Here is a 22,972-nt window from a genome sequence, read left to right on the forward strand (position 1 = left end):
TGTAATTACAACAGACTTTGGGCTGTTCATGAGACCCAAGATATTTATATATAGCAGGGGTTGTGTTACAAAGATGTGTTTATAAGAATGGCTGCAGGGTTTGTAAAGGAAATGCTGACAGACCCTTAAGTATAACAGTATAGTAACTGAGGTCAGTAGAGCTCAGATTAGGGTGTACTGTAGATGCTTTTTAATAGAGAAAAACTCTTATAAAAGAGCCCTATTGAAAAAAGAATTGCACTATGTAACATTTGCAAAAGTCTTGTTGATTGCTCAAATACTTCTGTATATTTAATTCATTTTCACTATATTATTCCCTGCCCTTCCTCTCAGATCTCGTGCCTGTAGTTGTTTTATGGGAATTACAGATCTCACAATGCTTATATTTATAATTTACTTCTTCCCACTACAAATACCTTTGAAGATAATATACGGAACCCTACTGGTTGTAAGATATAGGATGACCATATATAAAAATACAAATATTATGTGTGCATGTGTGTATAAAAGAAAGAACGCACGTAAGAAAAAAAGAACAAAAGTGATCTTAAAGATATCTCTAAAAGGCAGTTAGAAAGAATATTGAAAGTTTGAGGTGTTAAACTGATAAAATCCAGTTTTCTAGTTTTTCATTATAACGTCAAAACATAAGGAAGTTTTCTCAGTTAAGCATTTCTTCTTAGCTTGCTAAGGTGAATAGAGTAGAAGATTATAAAGCATGTCAGGACAACGTGAGGTAACTGACAAAGAATGATTTTTTAATATGGGGCCAGATCTACAGCTGGTGTTAATTGGCGTATGGTTACTGGTAGAGGATCTGGCTTTTAATAGTATTTTAGATTTACTCTTCCTATGTAATCACCTCTTCTGATGTCATGATTGTACTATGTGGTTTAAATGAATGAAACAAAAGAAAAGTGCTTTCTAAAAACAATGGGCCAAATCTAGAAGACTTTACTCAGACAAAATTTTTATTTGCATCAGTGAGTGTTTTGCCTGATTAAGAATTGAATAAAAACTGAATCAGGGCTTTAAGATTTGGCCAGTTATATATAACACATTTCACTGTCAAGCACTTTTCAGTCATTACTTGATTAATCCCAAACCTAAATAGATCTGTTTGAGAAGTTCTGGGCGAACACTAGGGTAGAATGAGGCATATATTTGGATAGGAAGGCAGTATCTTAATATGACACAGATATGTGCTGTACTGTCTCCTGCTTGTGTCTTTCTATGCTTTGCTGCACTGTGCAGCTAGAAAAAGTGTTATGTAGTACTATATGGCTCCCCTCGTCCGTCCCCTCAACAAAAAAGGTTTATTTTGTTCCCTTCAGATTTCTTGCCAGTGTTGACAACTTTTGAGCATTAAAAAGTAAATGGAAAAGTAGCATCTTTTCTCTTTTTTCATTCAGGACAGAACAATGTTAAGCTCCAAACATTCAGATCCCCTGTCTTCTTACTCTCCCTCTCTCCCCCCCCCCCCCCCCAGTTTTTAACATCTAATATTGGATAGGAGCAACAGCAAGGTGCTTATCCAAAGGGTGAACTCTTTTCTTTCATTCATGCTTCTCCTGTTCCGTTAAGCCTGTGATGTTGTTGAAGAAATAGAAAAAGATGGGGAATTATAGCAAGGAAACTCAAACAGAAAAATTAAGAGAGAGAAAGAGTAAAGTGAAAAGAAGTGAAAGAGATTAAAAAAAAAACAAAGGGGGGTGGGGGAGGGCAGAAAACATGAGTGGTGATATTTGAAGAGAGGTGTGGGTTAGGGAGCAATGAGCATAAGGAAGGCAGCTTGGCTGTTCCTCCCCCTTTCCTAATCATAGCCCTTACTCACAGACAAAACTCCCTCCCTCTCTCATTCACTCACTCACTTTAGGCCAATCCGTCCTCTTTCTCTCTCTGTGTGTCTCTCTCCTACTCTGAGACAGAGTCAGAACTCTTCTCCCTGACAGCCACAAACATCTACAGCACTTACTGCATTCAGAGAGGGAACCTGCAAACAAAACTTCACAGAAAACTTTCTATTCTTGTTCCAGAGAATTTGCTGAAAAGGCGAGGGGAAAAAAAACAAACATACAAACAAACAACAAAAAACCTGTGTGTGAAGAGAGAGGCAAAGCAGGGCCTTTTAAAAAGGGAATCACAACAACTTTTGCTGCCAGGATGCCTTTGCTTTTGAAGAGAGGATTTTTGTTGGTGCTTTGCTGGATTATAGCGAGGAGTTCTCCAACCCCAGGATCTGAGGGGCACAGTTCAGTCACCGGCTGCCCATCGTGTGCCCTTGCCACGCTCTCAAAGGATGTGCCAAGCTCACAGCCTGAGATGGTGGAAGCAGTAAAGAAGCACATACTGAACATGTTGCACTTGAGGGACAGACCTAACATCACTCAGCCGGTGCCCAAGGCAGCACTTTTAAACGCCATAAAGAAACTCCACGTAGGAAAGGTGGGAGAGGATGGCTATGTGGAAATAGAGGATGACATTGGAAGAAGAGCAGAAATGAATGAACTTGTAGAGCAAACTTCAGAAATCATCACATTTGCAGAATCAGGTGAGTGCTAGAAAAAACTACTGTAAAATATCTTTCTATGCCAGAACTGCAATTAACTTGTTTCTTCTCCCCAACAATAATATTTTCTGTAAGATTATAGGGAGAAAGGGGAAGCGGGGGGGGGGAGGGGGGGTGAAGGGAAAAGGACTGTAAAAGAATTTGATTCTACCTGCTTTAGTCTTGGCTACAGCTTACTTGCTTACACTTGCTAAACTCACACAGCCAAACAGTAAGGAAGCTATCTAACCAATCTTGAGCAGAAAGCCAGGCTGCAAAGGAATCTTTCCAAACCTTTCCAAACCAGAGCAGTTGCATTGAAGTACTGGATCCTCGGTCTGATGGTGAAAGGGAAAGAGCTGCAACCTCTTAGAAAGTTTCTGACGAAAGAAAGGGATCTAAATACTATTTTTTAAAATAAACCTTCCTTGTTTAAAAAAAATACCAGTAGGTGTAACACCACATGGAGCATATTTAACTTAATACAAGTGGGAGGGCATTTTTGCTGTTTAATTAGCACAGCATCCTAGGCAATACATTGTTTCAGCGACTGTCAGATAAACTTCAATAGAATCAGGACAAATACTTGTAGATGATCCAATTTGTAATGCTGACCTTTGCATGCTGGAAAAAAAAAAAAAAAGAGGAAAGATTCTGTTCCTAAGTGCTCCCTGCCAAAGACTGCAACCTTGACAGTGTTCACTTTGAACTACTCTGCTCTCTTTAATTGGTAAGAATAAAATGTTCAGTGTATAGAATTTACTAACTAATTGCTCAAAACCTCATCATGTGCTGTAACATTCTCCCCTAAATGAGTAGAACCAGAACTCAGTACAATGGAATATATGTGTATGCATGTACATAAGATCGTCTACATCTTGCTATAGCTGTATCACCAATCTGGAGAGGTATGAAATTGCTAATAGCAACTCTTTTTATGATGCTGTCTAGCCAAAGAATTTTTCTTGTTGCCAAGACAGTTTTAAAAGAATGTCACTGTTTTGTTTGATATAGCATATGGTAGGCAAAGTATGCACAGGAACTCCAAGCATTTTTGTTTAAAAGTTTGCTGCGGCAGTATAAACAATTAAGACAACACTCAGAGTTTCCAGTCCTGAAAACCTGTTGACTCAGATGTTCTGTTTGCAGGCAAGCCACACACAGAAGTGTGCATGCTTTTAAGAGCAGACATTCCTGCCGGCTGTATGGCTTCCAACTGTACAAGAAGCCCTTGCCTTTGGCGTCCTTGTCAATGCAGCCGTTATCAGTTCTTTCCCTGGGAAGAGTCATGCTTTTCTTCCCTTGTGTGCTCGCCATTTCAAACATTGGATAGAACATCTCAGTGCAAGTGAACACTTGAAGCAGCTGTGGTTTTCTACCTGTTTAAGGAATGGACTTATAGAAGCAAAGAAATCGCTAGGCTAATGAGCAGACTTCCCACCTGGTTTTCAGCACCTCTCTCAAAGCAGAGCACATATGGAATGAATAGTGGTTTCTGTTCATCCTGTGAGTCCCAATTATTTGTAAACTCGTTATTGTCTTTCCTGCGCCCTGACGCAAAGGAATTCTGAATTTGATATATGCCTATTAAACACGACAGCCTTAAATTGCAACTCCTAATCCAATTGGCTTAGAGTCACATGACCAAAAAGAATTGTGCCATTGCCCACAGACTGGCCAATAATCCAGCTGCCCATTTCTCTGTTAATAACTACTGAATGCTCACACAACGCCAGTTTGATTTACGTCCATATAATGATCAATATTAACAACAAAATTAATTTAACAAGATTTGTGGTATCTAGTTCTTTAGCAGAATGCAGGATGCAGAATTTTATTCTCTTGCCTTTTTGCTTCCATTGATGCACTCCACCTTCTTGGAGCTATGGCAGGTATCTTCTAAGAGATGTTTGGGGCCTTTTTTTCCATATCAACTGGACATTTAGCTGGAAGGAGAGGAAGGGAATTTTTTTAGAAGTGTTTAATAAAGTAGACATGTACAAGAGTCTAGGTTTATAATGAAAAAAATTGACTTCCAGTAGGGAATAATATCTGTAGGATGGGGTCATTACTGCTAGTCAGTTCTTTAACCTGCTGAACAAATAATTTTCCTCTATAAATTCAAGATCTATTAATAATACTTTACAGCTGAATAACCCTTTCCATCCATGGAGCTCACCGTGCTATCCAAACACTAATGATTTAATTCAGCTTGACATCAGCTCGCTGACACATACTCACTTGTAAAGATGGAGGTTAAATGCTAAAGCAGTATTATTTTCCCTACTGTGCACACGTGGAAACTGAGGCAAAGAGAATTCAAGCCACTTCTCTTAGGTTGTAAAAAGAAGTGTGTGGAAGAGCCAGGAACAGAACACAGATCCATGGGCAATCTAAAAACCACCATCATCTAAAAAGGAAGCAGTAGAGAGTCCATCAAAATGAATGGAAACTTGACACAAGTTATATCAACTAAATGCTGGTGAAAATAAGAGTAAGAATTTAGATTTTTGTTTGTGTGGGTATGACCACACACAATCCTATCATACTTCACCCTTTCAGGAACTGTGGTTATTCTATACTCACAAGCATAAAAAGAGATATTTCACTTTTCATTGTGAAATCGCCTCCAGCTGTTGCACACAAATATACAATGAAAATGAAGTATGCACACACTACTCTGTGCATCTATTCTGTTTTTCAAAATCTATATTCAAGCTGATGTTTCATAAAACAGAGAGACTAAAATGAAAAATAGTAGAGGATATAGATAAATGGGGGGCGGGCAGGGAGAGGCTAGAGTAAATGTATTGAACTCATCTAAAGCACAGGTGTCCTCATATCCTTGAGATCAGCAGAAGTCTTGGCAGGTACTTTTCAATGCTACAATTCCAGGCACATCTTTGTAAAACTAATGACCAAGAGTACTGGACAAAAGTTTATAAGAGAACCCTATTGTACCCTGGCATTCTAACAAATAAAACATGAAAATGATTTTCTACTTACATATCCAGCTAAGATTACTAACTGAGATTAGTTCTGCTAGCAGCATCCTTTTGCCAAAACTCTGCGGTTTACTTCAAGGTCTTAAAAGTTGTGTTAGAGAAAAGGGGGGAGGGGCAGACATATATGTTCTTGACAGGCATAGCCAACAAGTTTCCATTACTTAGATAGCCAATGCTTATAAAATCTGGTTGGCTACTAACCCCTTTATTATTTTTTTTAAGTAGATAGCTTATTAGCCAGTCAACTACTAAACCCTGGGATAGTTCCAAGTGCATATACTGATCCTGGCAACTAAATCAGCACTGAAGGGGGTTGCTAACATCAGCCACTGGGTAAGAGAGGGGAGTTATAAGCATTGAAATCCCAAAGGTTGTTATTAGAGATATCAAGAATAAATGAGAATTGTGATAGCTATTCACATCAGTTTTACCTTTTTTCGTCATTTCATGTCAAATTTAGACGTGAATTGACTTGACAGTAAAGACTCAGACGTCTCTTTTCCTAGATAGATAGCCAGCCCTGGCATTAAGAGCAAAGTGTTTGGTGGGAATGAGGGGGGAAGAAGGAGGATTGGTCATTTATCCCTCTTAAATTGTTTAATCAATTGCCTTTTTAAAAGAAGCTTATTTAAGTGTATATCCTTCTGTGCTCAGTAAAGCACTCAATGGCCACAAGAGGGCACAACTCTTCCAAAGGCTTTTCAGTTCATGCATGTTAACCTTCCTGCAAGCTGCTATTTTACCTAATTGGATCCTGAATCCCAAAGATCTTTGTGCTTATCTGTAGCCTCTGAGTGGAGATCTTGTTTCTTCCATCTAGTTTAAAAGGCAGAAATTCACTGGAGTGGAAGATTACCGGAAAAATAATGCGATGTAAGGAAACAGGCAAAGGAAGGGAAAAAGATAAATCTGATAAATTGGTGGATGCTTACATTCTTGAAATCTAGAGATCAAAAATGATTATTTTTTTTTAAACAGACACTGAGAAATGTGACCGTGAATCATCATCTGAGCTGATTTTATCACATTTGTCCTAGTGCAATCTCCTTGGCTTTTAGAAAACAAATCTCTTTCCCCTTGGTTTTTTCCCCCCACTTTATCAAAGCTTCCAAGTCTAACAAATGAAAGCAAATTACTTCCAAGAGAGGAAAACCCCTCTTAATTAAATGCATTTTACTGAAACAAAATGAGAAGCTTCTCTAGGGGTTGGGGTGGTTGCGAACAGTTTAAGAAAGTGCAGGTGAATCCAAGAAGGAGAGAACTAGTTTAGAAAAGGTATCTGAGAGAGCATTACTGTGCGTGCAGACATGTATGCACTTGTGTCTGCAAATACAGCTGGGTACATGTGGGCACACATTTTGCTTGTATATATGCATAAGTGTGCCTATGTATTTTTATGCCGATGTATGTGCCAGGGCATGCGAGCCTGGGCATGTGTGTGCATGCATTTGTGTGTGTAGTGTTTCTGGGTAAATGGACATGGGTGCCTGGATAAATGTATGTGCATGCACGTCCGCAGGCATGCCTATGTACAAATGGATGCCGATCAGTGTATATAAACTGGCCTGTAGGCATAAATGTGTGCATAGATCTGTGTCCGGGTGCCCTTAAATGTGGACATGTGTATTTGTAAGTGTGAAGTCAATATTGTTTGTGGTAACAGAGCTTTAACAATGTAATTTATGGTCAAATGCTAATTCATTTGAAGCCAGTGGAAATTTTGCGTTTCACCTCAATAAGCTCAGGATTTGGCCCTTACTGCACAAAAGTGCAATATTTGTATGGAAAGAGTGGCAGCTTAGAATTCAAATCTGCGGTATTATTAACAACACACAAATTGTTCTTTTGTCTTCTACAGTACAATGAACCATTTTAACTTAAGATTACAAAAATCTTACTGGTGAAAGCACCCCTACAACTCCCTTGAAAACACACAAACACACAAAACCTCATGAGGGAAGATTTTTAACTCTAGTGAAGGAACTCTATGTTGTAAGTGCAGAATGTCTCCTTTTTGGATAATAAGTAACATGTTAATTTCTGATAAAATAAAATATGAGTCAGTAGAGCTGAATTTACTCAAATTTCAGATGAGATGACCTTGCTGGTACCTTTTCTGTTGGCCATTTCATGAACATTTATGGGAATGGGTTTTTGTGCGCATGAACATTTCGGGAATGACTGTTCTTCCTGCAAATACCTGTATTCGCCTGTAGACAAGAGTATGTGAACATGAATACAAGGTATTTGCTATTTGCACCAGAAGTGCTCTTCCCTTGTTTAAAGAGTTACAGTTATCCAGTCCGGGAGCAGAAACACAATCCTGTGACTTAGGTGACCAATCACACGTGAAGAATAATAAATAACTGGAGAGAATCACTGTGAGTGATCCGTAGACTGAAATACATCCACATAAATTGCCACTGAATAATCATGAATAATGAAAAAATTGTAATAATCAGTCTGCTTAGGGATAGTTGCCAGACAGATAACAAGGCTAAATTCACTGGATAAACTGTGACCAATTCCTCTAGCTCTAGTGGTCACTCATTAGTAAACCTTTCAAGCAATTATCTCTCAACCACACTCTTCTCTTCATTCGCTCCAGAAGAACCTTTCTACTAACCTATTTCTTTTTCTCTGTCTCCCGGGGAACGAAAATGAGGAGTAAAGAGAAGGATGCTTTTGAATGTAATTACAGATTGGCACACTGTACAAATCGTCCCCCTCCCCCCAAAATCTAAACATAGACAGTAGTAAAGTTAGCAACTTAAAAAAAAAAAAAAAAAAGCTTGCTTTATAGGGAAAAATAGTTCACTTACAGTATAACATAAAAATGACTTAAAATGAAACAGTAACGAAGAATGGAAATTTAAAGTCACAAAGCTCTCTTACACAGTGAACATTTTTCCATGGCCAATTTAAATACCGTGTATTAAGAGTAAGCTCCACTATAATGGTAGGAAGTATAATTGCTTCCATGGGTGATGGATGGGCCTGGGAGGGGGGAAACAAAGACTTAACCATTTAATAACATTTGGTTAAGGAAAAACCTGCTATAAATGTACTGTCATTTTTTTCAAAAAGAAAAGGAGGACTTGTGGCACCTTAGAGACTAACCAATTTATTTGAGCATGAGCTTTCGTGAGCTACAGCTCACTTTTCCACTGAATGCATCCGATGAAGTGAGCTGTAGCCCATGAAAGCTCATGCTCAAATAAATTGGTTAGTCTCTAAGGTGCCACAAGTCCTCCTGTTCTTTTTGCGAATGCAGACTAACACGGCGGCTACTCTGAAACCTGTCATTTTTTTCAAAAAGATCTTCTGAGTTCAAAAAGATCTACAGTTCAGGCCCTACCTGTGTAGGTGCACACAGCTCAAACTCACACTCAGGGCCCTATCCTGAGGCACAGTGTAAATCCTAAGTTAGAAGGCTGGAACTGCACACGAAGGGACTGCAACTTGTCATGAGCCTCAGAGTGCACTTTAACACCTGCAATCCTCTGGCTTCTATTGAGAGACCTAAGAGGGAGTAGTAAATGCAGCCCCATGCAGAGATTTGCTGCGTGGGTCCACCAACCGCCTGGACCCACTGGCAAAGCCCTGTTTATCTGTGACATGCCTCCTTTCCTTCTGCATTCTCCTGGGGGACACCAAGCACACAAAAGCCCATTCTGAAGAATGAAGAGGTTTCAAAGTCCCCCACCTCCCAGCTCTGGCATGGGTTTTTCTAGTGATTTGCCACCTTCCCTGTCCACTCACCCCCATTCCATGCAGTCAAAAAAAATTAATTCTTCCGTATTAGGTCATTATACACAGACATAAGCAGCCTTATGATTGCCCATCCAGTTTTTGCAGCTTGGTATGTGGAGGATTTAAATGTATCCTTCGTTCCCATCACATGTTCAGGCTCCTGTCCTTAAAGGTATGCAAGCAATATTGAACGGCAAAAGATGATAGCAAACTCTCATTAAAATATCAAATAGTGTTGCTCTATTTCCCTCCCACTGAATAATTCCTTCCTTATAAAAGCTTTTACCACATAACATAGGCAATTAATGTTTTATTTTTCACTTTTCTCCACAACTTTTGCCAACATATTTAGTTTTGCTAGAAGATTCCTGTTTGCTCTTTAGAATCAGGACCTTCTTTGTGGCAGAGACCAGCCACAGCTGGGAAGTAGGGATGTGGAATCAGATACAAACAACCCCAATGTTTTGTTAAGTAAGGGGTGAGAGGCACTCAGACCTGGGGTTCTAGAATAAGCACACCTCTCCCATCTTTAGCACTTTCTCCTGTGATAACACAATCTAATATTTGTCAGTATAGCTCAGAAGCACTGAAGGGTGAAGGGGTCAGCAATGTTGGATTGTGGGGTTTTCCACATGAATCAGGCAGGAGGAACAGGGTAATTAGAAATGGAAAAAGTCGCTTGAAAATCAGCCACAGCAGACAAGGAAATACAAAAAGAGGACAACGAAAGTATTGCTGTAAGCTTGTGATGAAATGATACCACCCAAAACATTTAGTGAGATCTCTTTTGCACTTTCAGTTATCAGACAGACTACAGCATGCTTTTTCATTAGAAGGCAGTGTACATTTCCAAAGCATTACGCAAGGTTTTTAACTGAAGCTAAATCCCTGAGCAATGTTTGGGGGAAAACAGGACTGCAGAATTTCTAACCTAAAACACTTGAGATGTGATTCCTCTTCAGATATTTATGGGGCTTTTTTTAAAAAAAATGACTCTTATATGGTGAACGTTCATTCACATTGGGCCAACTCTTGAGGTCTTAACTCAACTTTTACTCAGGCAAAACTCTCACTGACTACAATGAGAGTTTGCCCAAAAGAGGGACTTTGTACAAACCAAGTTAGGACTTCAGTATTTATACTGTTAGTTCTTTCTTAGAAGCGGATTACAAAAGATCATAGTTAGCTGATTCGGGATTTGGGGTGAATTCAAGAGAGTTTTGATTTTTCCCCACCACTATGTTAATTTTCCCTCCAGCTTTCTTCCATACCGGCCTCCTGAAAAGGGATCTAAAAAAAGGTTTCTTTAACATAATAGAATTTTCTACTAAACAATGTGGGCTTGAGGACTGAATAGAAATTTTTTTTCATACAAAAGCATTAGGACCGTTTGACTTTTTTGCATCTCCTTCTTTCCTTGGAATTTAAATCCATAGTTCTTAATGTTGGTATGCTGTTATGGCATTAGACTTCATCTTATGTTACTTTGCAGCAGCAGTTCAGAAGTGAGATAAGGTAAAAGCACTGAAAGTCTATTCAAATACTTCATGCTGTATTATTCAATTTTTTTTATTACTACTAGGGATTTAATTCAACTTTTAGAAATATGGGGACTTATGAAAAACGAATTTTAAAAGATCCAGAGATTTTGTGTCTTTCATGCAACATCCGTTCAAACTGAGTAACTAAATTGTTACACATACTACTCATCAGCCTACAATCTACTTATGGAAGTATGTCACTTTATAATTATTCTCAGCTCCCATTATAATGCTCAGAACAGAAATGTTAAATATTGCATCTTGACACCTAAGAGTATTAAGTAACCCTTTAATAAGTACTTTCTTTATAAAGCCCCTTTCTCATTATACATTAGAACCAAAAGCCTAGATTTGAATTCCCTTAAATTTAGAGGTGTTTCATATCTAGATCCAGATCCAAATCCAAACCTGGAGCATAGTTACACTACTCTAAATGCTTTGCTCAGAAGTGCAGGCGCATAATGAAGGGGGTACGTGCATCATATATCTTGAGAGACAGACCATATAAGCCACAAAATTCAATTCCTAATCCAGAACTCTTGCACATTTTGGGGTGCTCTGATTTAGGTTTTGGTTTGGCCCATTACAAAGACATGGGCAAGCTATAAAGTTGGAGTCCAGATCTGAACTTTTCCAAATTTCTGGCATATATGGAGTTTTGGTTAATGCCCATCTGTATCAAAAACTTTCTGCACTTATAAAGCGGACAGCTTTGCCATAGTTTGTTTACTGCCCAAATGGAAACATGAGCACCAGACATGCAATAGCAAAAAGGGCTAACTCATCTCCTTTTAATCACTATCCAGTGACTGTCATTCTCAGAAAACCTCACATCTCAAAGCTTTTGTCAGCTTGGATTGGCACACTAGAACTCTCTGGTCTCTTTTCCCAAAACTTCTTACAAATTTTAAGTGAGAAAAGATACACCTCTGAAAGCAGTACCTTACCCCACAGTCCTGTTTAATTCCGTGAGAACCACATTTAACCCACTTTGGAGACAGGTATCAGCAAAGTCGATGGGAAACAATTAATACAATCCATATGTTTTTCTGTCCCAAGGACAGTTCAAGTCCACAATTTCATACTCTCACTGGGAAGGAAAACAAAAACCAAAACAGTGTGCCCTCTGGCACACAGTAATTTAGAAATTACTGTCTCTTTGACCTGGGAATTCCATCTGGAGAAGCTGAAGATCTCTGTATCAGAAAAAAGAAAGAAACAGGTAGCTAAGAAGGCAGTGTGGGCTGCTCACAGGGTTTTAGGAGCCAGGAACTCTTGAGTTCTTACATTCACACAGGGCATCCTCTGTGGCCATAGGCAACTCACTTAAACACTGTCTCTCAGATTCCCCATCTAGGAAATGGGGATACCTCTGAGGGGTGTTGTGAGAACTAATGAGAACAATTAATGATTGTTTGTGGAATTCTCTGATGAAGAAGAGCCAGGATCAACAGCCTCGCTGATACAATAGCCCTTTTCAAGTGACCTTTTTGATGCTTTGGTTCTACCATTTCAGTCTTGATCAGTGGTTGCCCTTGATACCCTACCTCACATTGAAAGGTACCTCACTCCACACTTGTGGAGCAAGGTGTTATGCAGTTTGAATAAGGGTTCAGAATCTGTCCCTATCCATTTTAAAGTTTTACAACTATAAATTCCAAACATCTGCTGCCTGTCCATCCTGCCCCATAGAGAAAACACTTTGCCCCCAGAGTGCTAGGCTTCTCTTTCTCTAGAAAAAAAAAATCCAGCTTTCCTACAAATCATAATGCCATAGTCTTAGACACAAACAAACCATCTCAGATGTTTAAAAAAAAAAAAACCATCCAATTCATTCTCTCTTAACTACTTCATGCTTTAGCGATCAAATCATAAAACAGTCCTCACCGTTCACTTTAACTTCTGCCAGGGATATGAGGTCTGTATCAAAGAAACTCCCCCTCCTCAGCATAATCATCATCACTGGCATCCCAGCAAGTTTATATAGTTATGCCAGAGAACCTTCCCCAGAAGGTTCTTTAGCTCATTTCTTGGTGGATTTGCTATTACTATAATCACAACGGGCACACTGTGTTAAATTAAGAACAGCATCTATAGCTAGTAGTCCAGTAGAATTAAGCATCTGGCTGCAGAACACTAAGCCATGCTTGAAATGTATAGATCTCTGAATCTCTCAATGCTAAGAGAGATATTTAAGTATTGCTAGGTTTCTGAAACTATTGGCATATACTTCCTTGGTGTAAGAATTTAATGAAGAACGATGATGATGTATAGGGGCCAGATCCTGCTTCCTTTGGCAAATCCCCCATTGACTTCTGTGGCCATGGATCTAGCCGCCCAATTTTTATCACTAGACACAGATTTTTATGTGTATTATATATTTTTATGGGCTTTTTTTTTAAAAAAAAAAAAAACAGCGGTTACGTGCCCTGTCAGTTAATAGCAATCAAAAGAGAAAGCCGAGCAAAACTAACCCCTACACACCAAGTAATGCCCATTTGTCATTAAATGCACTGCATGAATTCACATGTATGATTAATGCTCCCAAAACAAAATTTTATATGATAAAAAAATAGGAAAACCGATACTTCAGTAAATAGAGAATTTCCAGTGCAAGAAAAGGTAACATCAAAGAGATGTGAGAGACAGAGGGGGTTAGCAAGGCACAGTAGGGAACACTTAGAATATTAAATAGAAACATAACTTAGGGAATTTTATTCTTCTGGTGACAATAAAAACTTATCAAAGGAATGAAAAATACATACTAACCGGTTCTTCCCATCTGTTTTTATTTATCAACTTCAGGCACCGCAAAGAAAATGCTGCACTTTGAGATTTCCAAGGAAGGCAGTGACCTATCGGTAGTGGAGCATGCTGAAGTGTGGCTCTTCCTGAAAGTCTCCAAGGCCAACCGAAGCAGAACAAAAGTGACCATCCGACTGTATCAACAGCAGAGACAGCCCAAAGGCAACTCTGAAGGAGCAGAAGAAATGGAGGATGGAGAGCTGAAGGGTGATCAAAGTGAGACTCTCATCTCTGAAAAGATGGTGGACACCCGTAAAAGTACCTGGCACATCTTTCCTGTCTCCAGTAGTGTGCAATACCTGTTGGATCAGGGCAAGAGCTCCCTTGATGTGCGGATTGCCTGTGACCAATGCCAGGAGACTGGAGCCAGCCTGGTGCTGCTGGGCAAGAAGAAGAAAAAGGAAGATGATGGGGAAGGGAAAGAGAAGGAAGTTGGAGAATCCACAGTAGAAGAGGAGAAAGAGCAGTCACACAGACCTTTCCTGATGATGCTTGCCCGGCATTCAGACGACCGCCTGCACAAACGACGGAGACGGGGCCTGGAGTGCGACGGCAAGGTCAACATCTGCTGCAAGAAGCAGTTCTTCGTCAGCTTCAAGGACATTGGATGGAGTGACTGGATCATTGCTCCCACAGGTTATCATGCCAACTACTGTGAAGGTGAGTGCCCCAGCCACATAGCGGGCACATCTGGTTCATCATTATCCTTCCACTCCACGGTCATCAACCATTACCGCATGAGGGGCCACAGCCCCTTCTCCAATCTCAAGTCATGTTGTGTGCCCACCAAGCTACGGCCAATGTCCATGCTATACTATGACGACGGGCAGAACATCATCAAGAAGGACATTCAGAATATGATTGTGGAGGAGTGTGGCTGCTCATAGACACACACCCACACCGAGGGCCTCCTGTCTGTGTGGAGAATTGAAAAGAAGCTGCAGTAGAGGAAAGACCCGGCTATGGTTTAATCTTTCCAAATCAAACAAATTTAAAACAAACAAACAAAAGATGGAGTTCAAAAAGATTACAGACAGACAAAGGAAGAAAAAGAGTGCATAAACAAACAGGGCTTGAATGAGAAATTTTTTGAATAGCAGTGTGGCGAGGGAGATTCCCCTTCCTTTCAATATGTTCCATATTTTATTATATAGTATGTTAAACATTATTTGTTACAAGGGGAATTGTGTTCCCTCTCCTAGTTACCCATCAGTTCAAGCCCTGGTAGCAGCTTGCCTAACCTGCAGCAATTTGGACTCTGAGTCCAAAACGGCATTGAAAATCCTAGAAAAGCCATGTGTATGAACACTGCATTCACTGGCACTTTTCCCTCTCCCCTCCCCCCAATTTACCAAGGACATAATGAGAGTGTATGTACTGTATGTATGTTTGTGTGTGTGTGTGTGTGTGTATATATATATATATATATGCCTGTGTGTGCATGTGTGTGTTTACACGAGCACACACACATAAATACACACATACATACGTGAACACACACACACAAATACACACATACATATACTTACTTATGTTGGTAAAGGGACAATATTGCGCAGGTGTTCACACCTTCATCTTCTGCACTACATTTGCAAAAAAAAAAAAAACCCCACAAAAAACAAAAAAAAAAACAACAAAAAAGAAGAAAAAAAATGAAAAAGAATGAAAGAAAGAATACAAAGTTACATTTCGTTAAGGTGCTTACAACATTAGAACTATGCAACCTAGTTGGTTTGAAACTGTTTACCTGAGAGAGAAAGAAAAAAAAAAACCCAGAAAGACTTTATTTAATGGAAGTAACTTTTTTTTTGTTTCAATGAGAGATACTTGAAAGGAACATGTTTGTCCAGTTACTGGAGCCGAACATTTCTATATTTTGTAAAAAAAAAAAAAAAAAAAAATTTTTAATCGTTTACTATTTGCACTACAATGGTGTTTGACCTGTCTAATCTTTATTTAACAAGTATATTCGAGGGAGGTTGATTGGGCGTAGGAGGGGTTGAGAGCTGCACTTATTGTGGGCTATACAAGAACTGCTACAGCACACAAAATAGTTATTTATATTATAATAATAATTATTATTTTGTACCTTTAAAAGAATAGAGACATACACCAAAGACATTTATGTGAGCCTCTAAACAGTCTGTTTGTGGTTGGTACCGGTCATAAGTAATAAGTCAGGGTTTAGATTAATGGGACAATGGAGTTGATTACATTCAGGCTGATATACAACCATTAACTAGTTTAATTGAAATATTGCCCAAAACATAACAGTGGGATCTGGGTTTAGCTGCGGATTTCAAACTGCTAGAAAGTCCTGGGTGCTTGAGTCCAGGATTCTATTTCAGACCCATCTATGGTATAATTGTTACTCCTTTCACATTCATGACACTAAGACTTTTCCCTGATGTACAGCAGCTGTACATTGTAGGAAAACAACTTCATACAAGGGGGATATATATATATGTGTGTGTGTGTGTGTATATATATGTATATATACACACATGGTATAAGCACTTCAGGCTTCACCCTAATGTTCTTAAAGCAATGAATGTTTGTGTGCAAAGCACAGTGTATTAAAAGATTATTTTTTTTAATGAATGGAAAGGAACACATTTAAAACAATCCCTCGTAACAAGAAATCTAAAGCTCCAGTGAACCACTTAGCAAGATCTGATGTCACCCTGCATGCAGCTTTGGGCCCTCTCCACCCTCACACCTGTAGAACACAGAGTAAAATTAAAGCAATGGTATTATTTCTATTTCAAATGCAGTCTTTAATAACAGACTGGCTGTCTCAACCATCGCTCTCCAGTCTGGCGACTCTTGATGAGTTTGCACACTATAAGACCTAATTTTCAGTGTCAACACCTAACCTGAAGGGTCCAACCCATAGGGCATAGGTAGATAGGTTTTTAAAATTCTATCACTGTCATATTTAAAAGAATGCTGAAGTAAAAACATTTGTTGTTGGGTAGGGGAAAAGGTTAGAGGGAATGGGAGAAACCTTAAGGCCTTGTCTACACTGAGTTTGGAAACCATGAGGCCTGATGCTGCAAGTTCTTACCCGTGTGAGTAAAGGTTTGCAGGACCAAGCCCCCATGTTAGCAACATCCTAGTGAGCTGTGCTTAAAAAAACACTTCTTGCTAGAAAAGCACGAATATGGTTCCCCATCTTGGCGACAGCACGGTTTGTAAAAAAAACAGTTTTATAGCACAATTAAGCCCTGTCGACACTGGACAGGGATACAGTGTGTTAGCACCTTTATGGCAAGAACCATGTTTAAGAAGTGTAATCAGGGCCTTCATTTTTGTCAGCCAAAACTCCGTGTGTGTGTGTGTGGGTGGGTGTGGGTGTACCCACGTTTGTATGAATCGATTGAGATTTTAAAAAAAAAGGAAAAAAAATTCCTCTGTTGAATAAATATCAATGTATGTGCTTATAGCTAAGTTTTCTATCTAATTTATTCCATAGTATTTAGATTGCATAGTACAGCTAATGGGTTATACATTTATGTACTTTTTATACGATGCATTTTTTACAGACTTGTTTGCAGTTTGCAAAAAAAAAAAACCTTTGTAAAAATTGTAACAATTAGGTAAACACTAAATTTGTCACTAAAGTATTCTATAAGATATCAAGGCTTTCTGATTTAAATTGTTCCCAGGAGTTTGTATTTTTCTTTAAGGGGTTACTAACTGCCAATGGAAAAAAGAATACATAAATAATTTCTCTTTACAAATTAAACAAACCAAGTGCCTGATCTTGCATCCATTGAAGTGAGTGGCAAAATTACTACTGATTTCAATAGGAGGCAACTCGGATTCTGGAACACTGGAGGCCTGATCCAAAGTTTATTGAAGTTAGTGAAAAGATTCCCATTGACTTCAATGGGCTTCAGATCAGGCTCTAAAACTGTACATCTAGCCCTCCTGGAAAGCTTGTTCATGTCAGTAGTCCCATTGACTTCTCAGACTGGGGCTTAGCTTTGGTCTATTGCAAACAGTGTGTGGGGAGAGAAACTGTATTTGCATGAATGATGCCACATCCAACACCAACTAGCTCCCACTTACATGAGACTATAGAAATGTTTTGTGAACCAATTTACAGCATGGTTAATACCCGCTAGCATATGCTATTTTTAAGTTTGATTAGATAGCAACTGCTGGCATGAACTCCAATCCTTCTGCCATTAAAGACAATGGCAAAACTCCCATAAACTTCAATTGGAGTAGGATTGGGCTCATGATTTTCCTGGCCAGAGCAGACAGAGTCTAATTTAAAAAAAAAAATTAATGTAGTATAGCTCAAAAAGCCAACTCCCTCCACAAGTTTATATGTGGTGAAAGGGAACTGGTTCTGGAAAACATGAAACTAGCATGAGAAAATTTTCAAGTGAGGAAACAAAAGAGGAGTTTAGATGTGGTGGGTGGGTTACATGATTGGAAAGAGTGGGAGGTTTTCAAGTCAATAAGTAACTATTCCCAAGCCCTGCTCAGTAGCTTGAATTCATATGTACGCCCTGTTTCCAAATTTTAAAAAGTTCTCTCCCTTCAACTCTAGACTCAATCATGGGGTTTTGATTTGTGGTCAGAGTTATTTAAAGAAGAGGGAAACGAAAACCTATATGATAAAATAAAATCAGAAACTGGGATGTTAATCAAGACTGACTGATCAACCCTCTCCCCCCCCCTAATAATTTGCTTTAATTAAATCTACAGGTCCTCAAAATAGCATTATAAATTTGACAAGTTCTTTGAGGGGATGTGATCTTGAAAATAACCTCTCTTTTTAGGTAGCAGCATAGTAAAAGAAAAGAAAAAGAAAAGGCTTTTAAATGCTAATGTATTCCCCTCCATATAAGCCACTCCTTGTGAAATTGAAAATTAAAAATAAATTTCTTCAATATCTCTCCAGCACTCGTGCTGTAAAATGCCTCAGACCTTCCAAAATGCTGCCCCCTTCCTTGTTGTTTTTTTTTTTTTTAAATCTACAAATGTCAGATATTAACAGTACATCCAACTTGGAGAGCCTGTTTTAAGTACAACATTGAGATATGTATTAGTGAGGACAAATGTATTTACCTGTGATTGTCTGGGGCTTTAGTAAAAGGAAAGGCTTGCAGATAGTTATGATTCCTTTTGGGATTTTTCTGCACTTACATTTCACAGGAGAATGCTGATCTAGGGCCGCAACTTGTGCCCATTGAAGGGAATGGGAGTTTTTCCATTGACTTCAATAGGAGCAGTCCTTTAACAATCACTGTAAACTAGTACTGAATCATAAATCCCCATAAATCAAGTTAATGTACGTGTAACACTACAAACTTGAGGTGCGATTAGCAGCATCCTCTGAGTTGGAGAAGCTTAATCACCCATAGAAGTCTATATGCTAAATAAAAAAATGAAGGGCTACTCTTACTCCAAATAGTCCTATTGAGTTCAGTGGGGGCACACATTTAGTAATTACTACTCAACATGAGGAACTGTGGCAGAATATGTTCCTAAAATGTAGATAAAAAGGCATGTGTTGGAGTTATTAAAACCTTTAAATTAAACCTCACGTTAATCATAATCAATAATATGAGTCAATGTAAGAACCAGTTTCTGAGCCACTTGCTAATATTTAATAGAGCCTTATTCCACAACTGGTGCCATTGCCTTTGAAGGGACTACTTGTGGAGTAATGTGCTATGCAGTCTGAGTAAGAGAAATAGGATTTTGATCTTATATGAACAATTACAATTCATATTTCCATGGGCAGAAACAAACAACTTCTGGGTTATATATCAATTTCTTTTTGAGATACAATGAATTTGTGTTAATTCTTAATGGGGGTTGGTATTTAAACACTTTGAAAACCATATACTGATGATGGGTTGAAGATATATATGTATATGTATATATGTGTATTATATATATCTACTATATATATATGTACACCCACCCCCAGTATAGATATACATATATATAAATTATGAAAGCCAAGATATTATGAAGCCTATTTTGTTTTTATCATTTTGTGTTTTGTTGTTGATATTATTATTATTATTATTATTATTATTTTGCATATTACATGCAGTGCTTTAACCAATGTCTGTTTGGCTAATGTAATTAAAGTTGTTAATTTATATGAGTACATTTCAACTATGTCAATGGTTTCTTAATATTTATTGTGTAGAAGGACTGTTTTTTAAATTTACAATATGTTTAAAGAGGTAACAGTTTGATATGTTCTCATCTGTTTATATTAGAAGTTATTTATTTCCACGGCATTCCCTCTGATATTTTGATATTTGACGGCATGCTACCTATACTTTGTACAGTTAGTGGGCAGTATTCATCAGCTCCCAGTAGATTCTTAGGCCTTACATTAAATAAAAGACCTGTTTGGGGATTTTTATTTTAAATCTTTCTTATTGGTTTGCCAGGAATAACTCAGCGCACTAATTGTCAGATACTTTGCCTGCGTGACCAATTTATTCCTTCTGTAATCGCCTGAGACAGAGGACCAAAGTTGTCCCTGGTGTAAGTCCAACGACTTCAGTGAAGCGACATCACAGATGAATTTGGCTTACAGAGAGAGAATGTCTGTGCTGCAGGGGAATGCAAGGGAAAGGCAGAGCCAGAGAAGAGGAAGCGTCTTTGCATGGGGAAGGGATTGTCATGTGTTCAAAATGTTTGGGTCCGGTACAATTTTATTTTACAGCGTTCCTTTTGTTATCTTGCTCTTTCCCTCCATAACAACAGCAACAACACAAGTGAAATAAATAAAGGGAGTTTCACTGAGCTTTGTGTACTCGTCCCTTACTATGTATTCCTGGTTGGGAGAGTGGGGAGCTGGGAAAATAACGGAAAAAAGGGAGACAAAAACGTGAAACGTGCAGATGCCTTCTAGTGTAAAACAGATCTTAAAGTTGGGAATTCTACCATCACTACCTATTAATTCAAGTACATGATCGCAGGGATGATGGGATTTTTTCATTCTTTCATTTTTTAGCTAGTGGAAGACCCAAGTATGAAAAAGAAAGCAAAGCACATTTGCTCATTTTGAGACTGTTAATTCTTCCATGACATATTTCTCTGCAACTACAAAAGGACTGAAGACATACAAAAACAAAGAATTAGGAGTTACCCTAGCAAGATAAAACTACAAGGGCTACTAGTCCATATGAATCAAGGTATAAACTGATCAACAGTTCCATGATTTGCTCAAATAGGCATAAACAATCAACTAATCAGCTGGGCTAAAGAAGAAATTCCCCCGGTGGTATAGTACTTCGCAGTTCAGTACTATAAACTCTGAGGGTTGTTTTTTTTTGTTCAGCAGTCCTGATTGCCTATGAATACAGCTAGTCCAGGCTAGATGGACCATTGGAATGTTCCAATATAGCAAGCTGCAGGGAGCAGGAATATTGAGGTTCATCTTTATGATAGATTGCCTTTATGATAGGCACTCCATGGCTGCTGCCAGTTGGCCTTTCAATCATCAGAACTTTTTCTGCAGAGCCGGGAGAATTGACTTTCTTTCTTCTAGGTTAGTAACTTGAATGCCACTTTTCAGCAAATCAGCAGTCACTGCCAGAGAAAATCATTGGCACTAACAATGCTGCAGGAATTCAATAAGGGATTGAATACTTTTATTAACATGTATGTATTATTTGCAGCTGTGCCAGCGAAAGAAATCTAAATGGTACCAGTAGTTGCACTACCAAGACAAGGCTATGAGGGCGATCAGTCCTTATGCTTAAAGGGGCAAAGTGACTAACAGCGATAAAAGTGAAATCAACCTCACATTGTTCACTCAAGGGGGTCAGGAAGAAATGTATCCCCACATCTTTCCCCTACGATTGAATAACTGAGTAGGTGTATTTATGGCATGTTCTCCTCTCTCTGAGGCATCAGGCCATTGACCCCTGGTGGAAACATATAATAGATGGGAGCACGGTGTCATCCATCATTCTTACTTTACTATTAAGGGCCATGTACATCACTTTGTCCTTTACATTGGTATTAAGTACGGTAGCTATTATTTTAACTCTTGCTGAAATACTTCATATAATTAACAATAGAGACCAAGGAGGTGCGTTCCACACTGATGGAGCAATCCCTGGCAAAATTGAGTATGCTCAGTACAATATCATAAGAACAAATTGCCAAACATTAATAAGAGATTAAACAATTAATAAATAGACATGACTAGATTAACGGAGGGGTGCTGAAGAATGATTCCACAGATCCTGGCACTTCTGACATTTGCATCACTGTAGAGCACAACAGAAGGGAAACATTGTGATGTAAATGTCACAGTCTCTCCAGTCCCTCATAGGGTTAGTTGTCTTGTGGGAGTTGTTTCACGTACTATATACTAGGTAATAATATGAGAGGATTTAATGTTGCTAAAACCAAACCAGCTCTTTATCATGAGAACTATTTATAGAGTTGCTGCAATTGTAGTTAGCACTAAAGCCATGTGCACACAGACTAACTTGCTGGTGCCTCCTCCAAACTCTTTCCTCCTGCAACCTGCGCTCCACCCTCCAAGTTCCACACAGGTCGCTACAGGAGTGACCTAAAAGTGGCTCACGTGCTGCCTGCATCTCTTCTTGGTCCTACATGTGGCACTGAAAGATTCCATGGGCCTCATCACTGCCCTTCTCTTTCTGCTGGAGATTCAAGGTAGAGCAAATGGAATGCTATAGCATTATAGCTGTACTATAGCTCTGTATACAAAACAGAACAGGGAGTGACAAAGAAGGTAGCATGCAAGACGCCAGCAGCTAGACTCTGTGGAGAGTGAGGAATCTAAATTAACTGTAAGGTTCCACTCATCCTTCCCACAGCCAGAGGAAAAGAGAATGAACACCCCTTATCTCCATCTCAGTAATCAAGGTGCCAACAAGGGCACCTTTGCTTACAGCATCTACAATGGGGAATTGAAATAGATGAGATGCCTCCAAGTCTCTCCCGCACCCTCCCAGAAACTGAGGGGCTCAACAGTTACTTTATCATTGAATAGAGCTATCACAATTTATTGATGCAATGTCAAAAATTCAAACCAACCACTGCAACTCAATGCCAGGGAGCTATGGCACAATTCTTTGGTGCGTCTTATCCATTTTGCATCATTTGATGATGAAGTTGTTCTTATCTCTTACAAGACAAATATCTGTCACCTTAATTATTAGCGGCTGCGCTTTAATAAGACAAGAGACCAAAACAGGTTCTAAAACGTTGTAACAGCTTTATTCAGATGAGAACAATATTGAGAGGAACTTTGGCCTCAGGAACCAACACAGCTCCCCAAGAAAGGCTCATGC

General features: G+C 38.9%; 1 protein-coding gene across 1 annotated transcript; it reads left to right on the plus strand.

The window, feature by feature from the left end:
• Positions 1-1,864: 1,864 nt before the first annotated feature.
• On the plus strand, positions 1,865-20,441 carry INHBA (inhibin subunit beta A). Its single transcript, XM_048839135.2, has 2 exons — positions 1,865-2,551; positions 13,653-20,441. Exons 1-2 carry the CDS (start codon positions 2,164-2,166, stop codon positions 14,537-14,539), a joined length of 1,275 nt encoding a protein of 424 aa, XP_048695092.1. The 5' UTR covers positions 1,865-2,163; the 3' UTR covers positions 14,540-20,441.
• The last annotated feature ends 2,531 nt before the right edge of the window (positions 20,442-22,972 follow it).

This window comes from Caretta caretta, chromosome 2 (genome assembly GCF_965140235.1).
Source record: "Caretta caretta isolate rCarCar2 chromosome 2, rCarCar1.hap1, whole genome shotgun sequence".
In the NCBI taxonomy this organism is placed as follows: domain Eukaryota; kingdom Metazoa; phylum Chordata; order Testudines; family Cheloniidae; genus Caretta; species Caretta caretta.

Bases quoted from the DNA above. Each gene is read 5' to 3' on its own strand.
- INHBA (XM_048839135.2), top strand. From the start codon at position 2,164: ATGCCTTTGCTTTTGAAGAGAGGATTTTTGTTGGTGCTTTGCTGGATT. The intron at 2,552-13,652 runs GTGAGTGCTAGA...TATCAACTTCAG, and splicing joins CATCACATTTGCAGAATCAG to GCACCGCAAAGAAAATGCTG.